A 12615-nucleotide genomic window follows, 5' to 3' on the forward strand; every position below is an offset into this window, starting at 1 on the left:
GGGAGAGGGGAGAAGAGGTAATTGCCAGGGTGCGACTCGTCCTTGATTATGCTGCTGGCCTTGCTGAGGCAGCATGAGGTATAAATGGAGTCAATGTATGGGAGGTTAGTTTGTGTGATGGTCTGGGCTGCATCCACATTTTGTTGCAATTTCTTGCAGTCTTGGATGGAGCTGTTCCCAAACCAATCCCGATAAAATGCTTTCTACGGCGCATCTATAGAAATTGGTGAGGGTTGATGGGGACATGCCGAACTTCCTAAGCCTTCTTAGGAAGTTGGTGTGCTTTCTTGATCATTGCTTCAGTATGGATTGTCCAGGAGAAGTCGTTGGTGATATTTACTTCTTGGAATTTGAAGTTTTCAACTACCTCTAATTCGACGCCATCAAAGCAAACTGGGGTATGTATACTGCCATGCTTCCTGAAGCTGCTCACTATCTCTTTTGTCTTGCTGATATTTAGAGAAAGGGAGTTGTCTCAACACAATGTTCTCAATCTCCGTACTATACTCCAACTCATCATTATTTGATATCCGGTCCACATTGGTGGTGGTGTCTGCGAATTTGTAAATTGAATTAGATTTGTACAAGGCTGCACCGTCGTGGGTGGACAAGGAATAAAGAAGGGGGCTAAGAGCGCAGGTTAACTAGGCATCTTGTTTGGCACAAATATCATGGGCCAAAGGCCCCTTCCTGTGCTGTATTGTTGTATGTTTATTTTCCTTAGGATATCCAGCACCTCCATGACCGTAAGATGTCTTCAAGACATCTCTATTAACTGCACCAAGTTCCCTGGTCTTCGTATTAGAAATAGAGGAGAAATATTCATTTAAGACCTTGCCCATTTCCTGCGGCTCCACAGAGAGATGATCACTTTGGTTTCTGAGGGCCTCCTATTCCCTCTCTGGTTACCTTTGTTCCGGTTATGTACTTAGAAAATCTTTCTGTATTTTCCTTAATATTATCTGCTGGAGCTAATTCCTTCGCCCTTTTCGCCCTCCTCATGCGAGAAAGGACTTTTGGATTGAAATAGCATTTATTTTAGTGCAAGTGGCCTGACAGGTAAGGCACAGTGGGACAGCACAGTGGCACAGCAGTAGAGTTGCTGCCTTACAGTGCCAGAGTCCCGGGTTTGATCATAGCTACGGGTGTTATCTGTATGGAGTTTGTACATTCTCCCTGTGATCGTGTGGGCTTTCTATGGGTGCTCTGGTTTTCTCGCTCTCTCTATCTCCAAAGATAGAAACATAGAAACATAGAAAATAGGTGCAGGAATAGGCCATTCGGCCCTTCAAGCCTGCACCGCCATTCAATATGATCATGGCTGATCATCCAGCTCAGTAACCTGTACCTGCCTTCTCTCCATACCCCCTGATCCCTTTAGCAAAAAGGGCCAAATCTAACTCCCTCTTAAATATAGCCAATGAACTGGCCTCAACTACCTTCTGTGGCAGAGAATTCCTTATCCTTAAGCTGTGACCCCTGGTTCTGGACTCCCCCAACATCGGGAACAATCTTCCCGCATCTAGCCTCTCCAACCCCTTAAGAATTTTATATGTTTCTATAAGATCCCCCCTCAGTCTTCTAAATTCCAGCGAGTACAAGCCTAGTCTATCCAGCCTTTCTTCATATGAAAGTCCCGCCATCCCAGGGATCACTCTAGTGAACCTTCTCTGTACTCCCTCTAAGGCAAGAACGTCTTTCCTCAGATTAGGAACCCAAAACTGCACACAATACTCCAGGTGCGGTCTCACCAAGGCCCTGTACAACTGCAGTAGAACCTCCCTGCTCCTAAACTCAAATCCTCTTGCTATGAATGCCAACATACCATTCGCTTTCTTCACTGCCTGCTGCACCTGCATGCTTGCTTTCAATGATTCGTGCACCATGACACCCAGGTCACGTTGCATCTCCCCTTCTCCTAATCGTTCACCATTCAGGTAATACTCTGCTTTCCTGTTCTTGCCGCCAAAGTGGATAACCTCACATTTATCCACATTATATTGCATCTGCCATGCATTTGCCCACTCGCCTAATCTATCCAAGTCACTCTGCAGCCTCCTAGCATCCTCCTCGCAGCTAACACTGCCACCCAGCTTCGTGTCATCCGCAAACTTAGAGATGTTGCATTCAATTCCCTCGTCCAAATCATTAATATACACTGTAAATAACTGGGGTCCCAGCACTGAGCCTTGCGGTACCCCTCTAGTCACTGCCTGCCATTCCGAAAAGGACCCGTTTATTCCTACTCTTTGCTTCCTGTCCGCCAACCAATTTTCTATCCACCTCAACACTGAACCCTCAATACCGTGTGCTTTAAGTTTGTACACCAATCTCCTATGTGGGACCTTGTCGAAGGCCTTCTGAAAGTCCAGATATAACACATCGACTGGTTCTCCCTTATCCACTCTACTAGTTACATCCTCGAAAAATTCTATAAGATTCGTCAGACATGATTTGCCTTTTGTAAATCCATGCTGACTTTGTCCGATGATTTCACCACTTTCCAAATGTGATGCTATCACATCTTTAATAACTGACTCTAGCATTTTCCCCACTACCGATGTTAGGCTAACTGGTCTAAAATTCCCCGTTTTCTCTCTCCCTCCCTTGTACAGGTTTGTAGGTTAATTCGCTTAGGTAAAATTGTAAATTGTCATTAGTGTGTAGGATAGTGTTGTGTTAGTGTACGGGACTGGTCGGCGAGGACTCCGTGGGCCAAAGGGCCTGTTTCCACGCTGTATCACTAAATCTAAATCTAAAATCTTATTGCAGAGGTTTTGCAAAGTGATGATGTATTTAAAGAGAAAGTAGATAATTTTGTGAAAGATCAGGGAATTAAGGAATATGTGGAACTGAAAAGAAAGATGAGGCCTTGGATAGATCAACCAAGATCATATCAAATGGCAGGCTTGAGGGGCCACGTGGCTTGCTGCTCTTCTTTTCCTATGTTATTAAAAGAAGGAATGTACAATTTGTTCCTCCCCATTCCCACTCACAACCGGCAATGAATCTTTTGAAAAAATTATTTGCATTTCAAGGAAAAGAAATGTGCCATTCCTAAAAGAGAAATGAGCAAATATGAGAATACAGATATGACTTATTGTAATCACTTTGTCAGTGTCAGTAACAGAAGCTCAAGATCTGGACTCAATGCAATTAATATCCTTTATCCACACATACCCTGCAGTGATGCTTCCATAAGAAAAGTGTGATTTAAATAAATTACCAGTTTGTAAATGGTAATTGGCCATTTACTTGAGAGCAAGTTGCAGATTTATGGGAGAAAAATTGAAGCGTGGGTCTATTATTATAAACTCAACAATTTAAGAGCAAGCACAAAATTGGAAGTCTAAATAGCAGTAAGATTTTATAGTTCTACAGATCTTGTTCCGACCTTCTTCAAATTCACATTTAAATTCACTCCATCTCACTGTCCTCTATGCAAATATCACCATGGTTTCTAAAGGTACTTGACCAACACATATTTATTGAGCTATTTATATCACTTAAGATATGGTGCAATTCCCTGGCTTAGAAACTGCAGTCTTTAAGAAGTAGCTTCAATTACAGTGATCATATATAAGGCTTTTAAAGACCAGTGTCTGAAGAAGGGTCTTGACCCAAAACGTCACCCATTCCTTCTCTCCAGTGATGCTGCCTGTCCCGCTGAGTTACTCCATCATTTTGTGTCTATCTTGAGTGTGATTGACAACTCCATTTCCAGTTGTCACTGCAGTTGTCGACAAGATTCATAATTAATTCACAGGATTGCAACAAATCGATCAGGCCACTTGCATACCCTTGAACCTTTCTAAAATCATATTTACACAAGTTATATACCTTTAAAGATATACACATGTGATTCATGCTCAAAACAGTTGATCTGCTTGTAAAGTAAAATTCATTCTGATTAATATTGATGTTATTGTTACTAACTAGATTTGTAAGTGAAGAGGATAAAAAATGGTTTGAAGATGCAATCACACGTGCAATTGAAACAAACATTGGAAAAGAATCAGCAGGAAACCTGCATGAAGAGCCATACTTTGTGGATTTCTTTCGTGAAATGCCAGAGCCAACTGGCGAAGAACCTGAAGATTATGTGTTTATGGTTCCAAAAGTCTATGAACTGGTACATAATTTGTTAATTCTGTTTATATAAATAGGCCTATAATAGTTATACAGCCTGGAAATAGGCTATTTGGCTTTCCGTGTCAATCAAGACACTAACCCCATTTACCAGAATGCAGCCAACAGCCTTATCTGTCAGGCATTTCATGTGATTTTCTTGAACACTTAAATATTGAGACTATGACACCACAACCTGGTCAGGCAAGGTACTACAGATTCCAACCACAGATTCCAACCACTGTATAAAAAAGTTCTACCTCAGATCTCTTAATCTCATACATTTTATTTTTAATTATGTCCCCAATGTGGCCTCCTCTACATCATGAGACCTAACATAAACAAGGTGACCATTTCGTCAAATCACTTCCCTGACCACCAGGGCCAGCAGGAGCTCATGTTTGCTCGCTATTTCAATTCCCATTCCCATAGCATCCTTTCTGTCATCGGCCTCCTCCACTGCCAGAATGAGACATGAACATTGAATTTTACAATCTATCTATCTATATATATATATATATATATATATATATATATATATATTATATATTAATATAACTAAAACTCAGATCTTGTGTGTGTGTATATATATATATATATATATATATATACACACACACAAGATCTGAGTTTGCATATACCTGTATGTTTATATGTACTTCTTTAATCTTTTCAGATTTGGTTGTGAGCACCACCTTAATCACCATTGTCCTGGCGACTGTTAATGAAAACCTTTATTTAAATTGGTCTTATATTTTTTAAGTTAGAGTGATTTTAAAGTTTAAAAATTACCTTTCTAACCGATTTCTCAAAGATCTACAGCATGTGACGTCACAATGAGACCTGTGCAACTTCAAGAGATGAGCTCGCTCCCCCCACCCCCCCGAAGACCTTTAACTAATGCGTACCCAACCCGCCCCCCCACCCCCCCGGGAGGACCGCCGCCCATCCCGGCATGCCTCCCGACTGACATTCCTCAGATCGGGCAGTGCTGACCGCCGGGAGGTGTAGTCACCTATCCCGCTCCGAGTGGGGGGCCAATGAGCGTGCGGGGGTGACGAGAGCTCTGCTGGTCCGTGGTCAGTGGCTCCCTCTGGGTGGGGGGAGAGTGGAAGTGGGGGTGAGAGGTGGGGGAGAGGGTGGGGGAAGAGTGGGGGTGGGGGGAAGAGAGAGTGGGGGTGGGTGGGAAGGGGACAGTGGAGGTGGGGAGGAGGGGAGAGGGGGGAGGGGAGTGGGGGGTGGGGAGAGTAGAGCGTGGGGGTGGGGGGTGGGGGGAGGGTGGGGGTTGGAGAGAATGGGGGTGGGAGAGAGTGGGGGTGGGAAAGAGTGGGGGTGGGAGAGAGTGAGGGTGGGAGAGAGTGGGGTGGGAGAGAGTGGGGTGGGAGAGAGTGGGGGTGGGGGGGAAAGGGGAGTGGGTGAGAGTGGGGGTGGGGGGGAGTGAGAGTGGGGTGGGGAGGAGGGGGTGGGGAGGAGGGAAGAGTGGGGGGCGGGGGAGAGGGGGGTGGGGAGAGTGGGGGCGGGGACAGTGGGGGCGAGGAGAGTGGGGGTGGGGAGAGTGGGGGTGGGGAGGAGGGAAGAGTTGGGGGTGGGGAGGAGGGGAGAGTAGGGGTCGGGGGAGAGTTGGGGGGGAGGGGAGGGAGTTGGGGGTAAAGGGGAGGGGGAGGGGAGTGGGGGGAGGGTGGAGTAGGGGTGGGGAGGGGGAATGGGGGTGCAGGCTAGATTGAGGGGAGTGGGGGGGGGGCAGGCAAGGATGGGGGGAGTGCAGGCGATTGAGGGTGCTACACCAATACAGGAGAGGCTTTGGGTCCAGGGCTCACTTGAAATTGGTGTTATATTTTTTAAGTTATTCACATTTTAAAGTTTAAATTCATCTCCTCGGGAGGGAGGGGGGAGGGAGGGAGGTAGGGGGATGGAGGGAGGGGGAGGAGGATAAGGGGGGTTGAGGGGGATCGAGTAGGGGGAGGGTGAGGGGAGGCAGAGGGGGGGTGGAAGGAGGGGGGGAGGTGGAGCGGGAGAGGGGAGGGGGAGGGGTCGCTCTGTCCACCAACCTGAGTCATCAGCCAATCAACCCCTCCACATGGATCAACCTGTAATTTGTCAGCTCTTGCCCACTCATTCCCTCACCTCTTTCTATCAACTGTCACCCCTTTACCTATCAGACCCAGGACGGGACCCAGTTCAAAACATAATCTTTCCATTTCCCTCCATAGATGCTGCCCACTTCGTTGAGTTCCTCCAGCAGCCTGAATTTCAAAGAGAGTATTAGAATAGACTCCCAATGAGTTTAAAGAGAATGTGGGAAATGCCGCTCTTGTCAATTCAAAGATAATACAGAAACATGGGCTCCAGTGTTTTTAAGGGAGCGCAGGAACCTTGGGCCCTGGTTGTGTTCAGGAGGGCAGTGGCTGTCGGCACCTTGTGAGCCAGATGCCAAACAATCAGAGTTTCTAAATAATCAGATGGCAGATTATCTGAGATAATATCCTGTGTAATATGCAAATCCTGGCTTTGTTAGTCCTCCCAGAAATGCATCATCTTACATTTCTAAGGATTAAATTCCACCTGACATTCATTCCACTTACCACTTTATTAACACTAAAGACCACCACCTTCAAATCAACAATAATACTAATTTGTGTGAAGTGCAAAATTACTAATCATATTGCCTGCATTTTCATCCAGATCATAGATATATACAACAAACAGCAAGCTTCCCATCAACAATTCCCTTGATATGCCTGATCAAAGGATTCCTATCACAAGAAACATCTTCAACCATCATCTTCTTCTTCCAATCACCATGCCAATTTTGCATCAAATTTGTCAACCTGCCCTGGATTCCATATATTCTTACTATTTGGGCCAGTCTCCCATGTGGGATCTTGCCAAAGGCATTACAAAAGTCTAAATAGATTATATCAACCACATGAACCCCTTCAACAATTTTTGAAAATTTCAGTCAAATTAGTCAGTCATTTTACCTTGATTAATCCCTGCCTCTTCCCAGTTCTAAATAATACCATCCATCAGAACATTTGCCAATAATTGCCCCACCAATAATGATAGCGTTGTTGAGCTTTAGTTACCTGACTTATCCCAACTCCCCTTCCTTAAAAAAAGTTCCACATTTGTTGTCCTCTAATCATCTGGTACTTCTGAGACAGAGAAGATTTGAACATTTCTGCCAGGGCCCCTTGTTGCACTCAGCAACCAAGGATACAATTCATTAGACCCTGGTTCTAGTCACCTATAAGCCTGCAAAGACATCTAACGCCTTCTCATTTGTGATAGTATGTTTTTTATTTCTTGCCCCCTCAAATTTACCAACCACACTGTCTTACTCCATAGTAAGGTATCTCATTTAGGATCTCTGGTTCTACACACCAGTTATTCATTCAAAACCTCACTAGGCCCTCTGGCTCCAGGCACATTGCCAATTTGATCCCCAATGGGCCCTATTCCTTTCTAGATCACGCATTTAACCTTAATATAAAATGCTTTGAGGTGTTTTCCAAATCTCATCAACCTTTGATATTTTGTATCTACTCTTTACACTCTTAATTACTTTTTAAAGTAGCCCTCTCCAGTGATCTCAACACTCTTGATATTCTTGTAGGGCCTTACCCATTTTTAGTTATGTTTTTAGAGCATGGGAAATGCCATTCAGCCTAACATGCTCATGCTGCCAAGTGGGTGCCATTCTGTACTAATTCTACCACCCAGCACTTGGTGCATAGCCTTCTGCGCCAACGTAATTCAAGTGCTCATTTAGAACTTCTTAAATGCTATCAGTAATCCAGTCTGAAGAAGGGTCTTGACCCGAAACGTCAACCATTCCCTCTCTCCAAGATGCTGCCTGACCTGCTGAGTTACTCCAGCAATTTGTGATACCTACTATTCTCTCTGGTACTTACCACTCTTTGGGTGAACAAGGTGCCACTCATGTCTCTTCCAAATCTAATTCTCCTTACCCTAAATCTATCCTCTATTTTTATCTACCTCGGATATAGAAACATAGAAAATAGGTGCAGGAGTAGGCCATTCGGCCCTTTGAGCCAGCACTGCCATTCAATATGGTCATGGCTGATCATCCAAAATCGGTACCCTGTTCCTGCTTTTTCCCCATATCTCTTGATTCCATTAGCCTTAAGAGCGATATCTAACTCTCACTTGAAAACATCCAGTGAATTGGCCCCCACTGCCTTCTGTGGCAGAGAATTCCACAGATTCACAACTCTCTGGGTGCAAAAAAAATTCCTCAGCTCAGTCTTAAATGGCCTACCCCTTATTCTTAAACTGCGACCCCTGGTTCTCGACTCCCCCAACATCGGGAACTAGCATCTAGCCTGTCCAATCCCTTAAGATTTTTATATGTTTCTGTAAGATCCCCTCTCTTCCTTCTAAATTCCAGTGAATAATAAGCCCAGTCGATCCATTCTTTCATCATATGCCAGTCCCGTCATCCCGGGAATTAACCTGGTGAACCTACGCTGAACTCCCTCAATAGCAAGAATGTCCTTCCTCAAATTAGGGGACCAAAACTACACACAATACTGCAGGTGTGGTCTCACCAGGGCCCTGTACAACTGCAATAGGACCTCCTTGCTCCTAAACTCATCCTCTCGCTATGAAGGCCAACATGCCACTTGCTTTCTTCACTGCCTGCTCTACCTGCATGCTTACTTTCAGGGTTGTTGTACAAGGACACCCAGGTCTCGTTGCACCTCTCCTTTTCCTAATCTGACACCATTCAGATAATAATCTGCCTTCTTGTTCTTGCCACCAAAGTGGATGACCTCACATTTATCCACATTATACTGCTTCTGCCATGCATCTGCCCACTCACCCAACCTGTCCAAGTCACCCTGCAGCCTCATAGCATCCTCCTCGCAGCTCACACTGCCACCCAGCTTTGTGTCTTCCGCAAACCTGGAGATGTTACATTTAATTCCTTCGTCTAAATCGTTAATATATATAGTAAATAACTGGAGTCCCAGCACTGAGCCTTGCGGCACCCCACCAGTCACTGTCTGCCATTCTGAAAAGGACCCGTTAATTCCTACTCTTTGCTTCCTATCTGCCAACCAGTTCTCTATCCATGTCAATACCCTACCCCCGATACCATGTGCTCTCATTTTGCACACTAATCTCTTGTGTGGGACCTTGTCAAAGGCTTTTTGAAAGTCCAGATACACCACATCCACTTGCTCTCCCTTATCCATTCTATTTGTTACATCCTCAAAAAATTCCAGAAAAAGACCAGGGAGAACAGACCTGGTATCTCCGGTCTCTCATCATAACTGAACTGCTCCACCCCAGGCAGTATCCTGGTGAATCTTTGAACCTGCAAAATGCTCCTCCTTTTTCTTTATCCAGCGATTAATATTCTTCAATATTCATGGTTTCTTTGATTAGTTGGCCATTTCTTTCACCATTATGGAAACTTGTTGGCTCTGTGAACATTAACCCTGCGCAGCTGGCTTTTTAACTAAGTTTCTCAATCCATTTTCCAGACAAACATGGATGTAAATTTCTTCATGATCCGTTCAATGTACCACAAACCCATAAAGACCAGGAGGCCCTGGGAGCAACACCTATCACCTATTTGATTCAGCGACAAGTTTTGTGTCTCACAATGCCTTTGTCAATGAAAGAAAGAAAATTCAGATTCTTGATTGCAATGCAGTATGATAGATTTGCTTTTATGATGGACAACAGGTGATGGGGTAGAAATTGTTTACAGCTTTTTAAATGTGTTATAAATGCCTTAACAAGGAAATCAAAACTCACCAAGTGCTGCAATAACTCAGAGGGTCAGGCAGCATCTATGAAGAACATGATAGGTGACGCTTTGGTTTCCGGACCCTTCTACAGACCGATTAGTTCACCCAAATTTGCCTTCAAACCACATTTTAATAACATAAATAAACAACAGGCACCAAAATTCCCTTTTAAGATATCCTGTCTCACCTGCACTCATTCTGAGATGCAAGAGCAAGAGCAGCCAATAGAATAGTGTGTGTAGGAAAGAACTGCAGATGCTGGTTCAAATCGAAGATAGACACAAAAAGGTGGAGTAACTCAGCGGGACAGGCCACATCTCTGGAGAGAAGGAATGGGTGACATTTCAGGTCGAGACCCTTCTTCAGACTGAATGTGAAACGAGAGATATAGAGAGATAAACTATGATGTAGAGATAAAGAACAATGAATGAAAAAGTAACAACGATAAAGGAAGCAGGCCTTTGTTAGCTGTTTGGTGGGTGAAAATGAAAAGCTGGTGCGACTTGGGTGGGGGACGGATAGAGAGAGAGGGAATGCCGGGGTTACTTGAAGTTAGAGAAATCATTATTAATACCACTGGGCTGTAAGCTGCCCAAGCAAAATATGAGATGCTGTTCCTCCAATTTGCATTTAGCCTCGCTCTGACAATGGCGGAGACTTAGGACAGAAAGGTCAGTGTGGGAATGGTAAGGAGAATTAAAGCATTTTAAATGAATTTGCATTTTACAACACTTAGTGCTGTGTCAAAGCAATTATAGTCTGCATAGGATAGATAACCTGCATTGGCCATGTGCAATCTTGTATTTATTATTATCTTTGTGATGTTTTCTCAATGATATTCTAATGTTTTCTCAATGATATTCTAATGATCATATGTTCCAGGTTCCGAGCTATGAATTCCTGACTGAAAAATTACGGTTTTATCAGGCACAACATAATGAAGGTGTTCGATCAGGATATCTTGATCTTGTCTTCTTTAAAGATGCAATGATACATCTGGTTAAAGTAAGATTTTAAAATCTATCTAACTATAAATTAATGAATCCAACCACTTTATGCAGCTCCAGATATACTTGCATTTCAGAAATGTGGATAGGCATTGGAGATTATTTAGATCTATTTCAAATGTTTTGTTGCATGCACATCCTCTTTTCCACTGGGCACTGACTCGTTCTGTACTATTATCATCCAGATTTTTGATGCATTTACTGTCACCATATTAGATTTCTGGTGAGATAAAGATTGTTTTAATAGGGAGAGGTCTGGATGTTTGGGGAAGGTACTTATTGCAGCAAAATTACAATGTCATTTGGCAGGAACTAAAGAGTATAGATGGGGAGCATTTGTGACTGGGTAAGACCACAGATGGGAGTAATGTGGGAGTAATTTAAAGGCCAACTAATCAAAGTGCAGGATCAGCATATTCCAGTAAGGAGGAGGGATAAGAATGGCAAGGTAAGGGAACTTGGTCAATAAGAAAAAGAAAGAGTATGTCAGATTTAAGAAGGTGGTATCAGACGTGACATGATGAATATAAAGGAAAGAATTCAACAAGAGCTAGAAAGGGCCATGAAATATCATTGACAAGTTGGATTAAGGAAAATCCCAAGGCTTTTCATACGTACATTAAAAATAAGTGGGTGACCAGGGAGAAGATAGGACCGCTCAAGGATAAATGAGGGAATCTATGCCTGGAGTCAGAGGATGTAGATGATACTAAACGAGTGCTTTTGCATTTGTATTCACGAGGAAAAAGACTTGGAGGCAGTGGGATCTGTGTGGAGAATACAAATATGCTTGGGCAGTTTGAGATAGAGAAGGAGGTGGTGCTGAGGCTCTTGAAGAGCATCAAGGTTGCTGTCCCCAGAGCCTGATGGGATCTATCATAGGCTATTGAGGGAGGCAAGAGAGGAGATTGCAGAGGCCATGGTGAGGATCTTTGTTTCTTCTCAAGCTACAGACGAGGTCCCGGAGAACTGGAGAGTGGCTACTGTTGTTCCTTTGTTTAAGAGAATCCAGGGAACTAAAGGCCAGTGAGCCTCACGTGGGAGGATAACTATTGGAGAGAACTTTTAGGGACAGGATTTACTGCCATTTGGAAGAGAATGGGCTATTTAGGTATAACCAGCAATGCTTTGTAAATGGCAAGTCCTGTCTTAATAAATTAATTACATTTTTTGAGGTGGTGACAAAGGAGAATGATGATGTTAGGGTGGTGTATGTTATATATGTGGATTTTTGTAAGGCTTTTGATCAGGTAAGCTGATGGTAGGCTGATCCAGAAGATTAAGAAGTACGGGATTCACGATGACTTGGTTGTATGGATTCAGAACTGGCTTGTTCATAGAAAACAGGGTTGTGGTGGAAGGTAGATATTCTGGCTGGAGGTCTGTGACCAGCGTAGTTCTGCAGGGATCTGTGCTGGGACCTCTGCTATTTATGATATATATAAAAATGATCTTAATGTAAATGTAGATGGCTTAGTGAGCAAGTTCACTGGCACCAAAATTGGCAGAGTTTCAACAGTGAGGAATGCTGTTAGAAGATACAGCGGGAAATAGATCAGCTGCATAAATGGGCAGAGAAATGGCAGATGGAGTTTAACCCGAGTTGGTGTAAGGTGTTGCACTTTGGGAGGTTGGATGTAAGGGGAGAGTATACACTTAATGGCAAGATTTTGAGATCTTAGAGTCCAAGTTTATTT

The 12615-nt window shown here is 43.8% G+C and overlaps 1 protein-coding gene across 1 annotated transcript in view; it reads left to right on the top strand.

The window, feature by feature from the left end:
* The window catches only part of LOC144593844 (dynein axonemal heavy chain 8-like), a 624642-nt gene that overhangs the window by 443986 nt on the left and 168041 nt on the right, over nucleotides 1-12615 (top strand). Inside the window, exons 60-61 of the mRNA XM_078399962.1 lie at nucleotides 3940-4132; nucleotides 10794-10916. Of these exons, the coding sequence (XP_078256088.1) occupies nucleotides 3940-4132; nucleotides 10794-10916 (316 nt within the window). The remainder of the gene's footprint in view (nucleotides 1-3939; nucleotides 4133-10793; nucleotides 10917-12615) is intronic.

This window comes from Rhinoraja longicauda, chromosome 5 (assembly GCF_053455715.1).
Source record: "Rhinoraja longicauda isolate Sanriku21f chromosome 5, sRhiLon1.1, whole genome shotgun sequence".
NCBI lineage: Eukaryota > Metazoa > Chordata > Chondrichthyes > Rajiformes > Arhynchobatidae > Rhinoraja > Rhinoraja longicauda.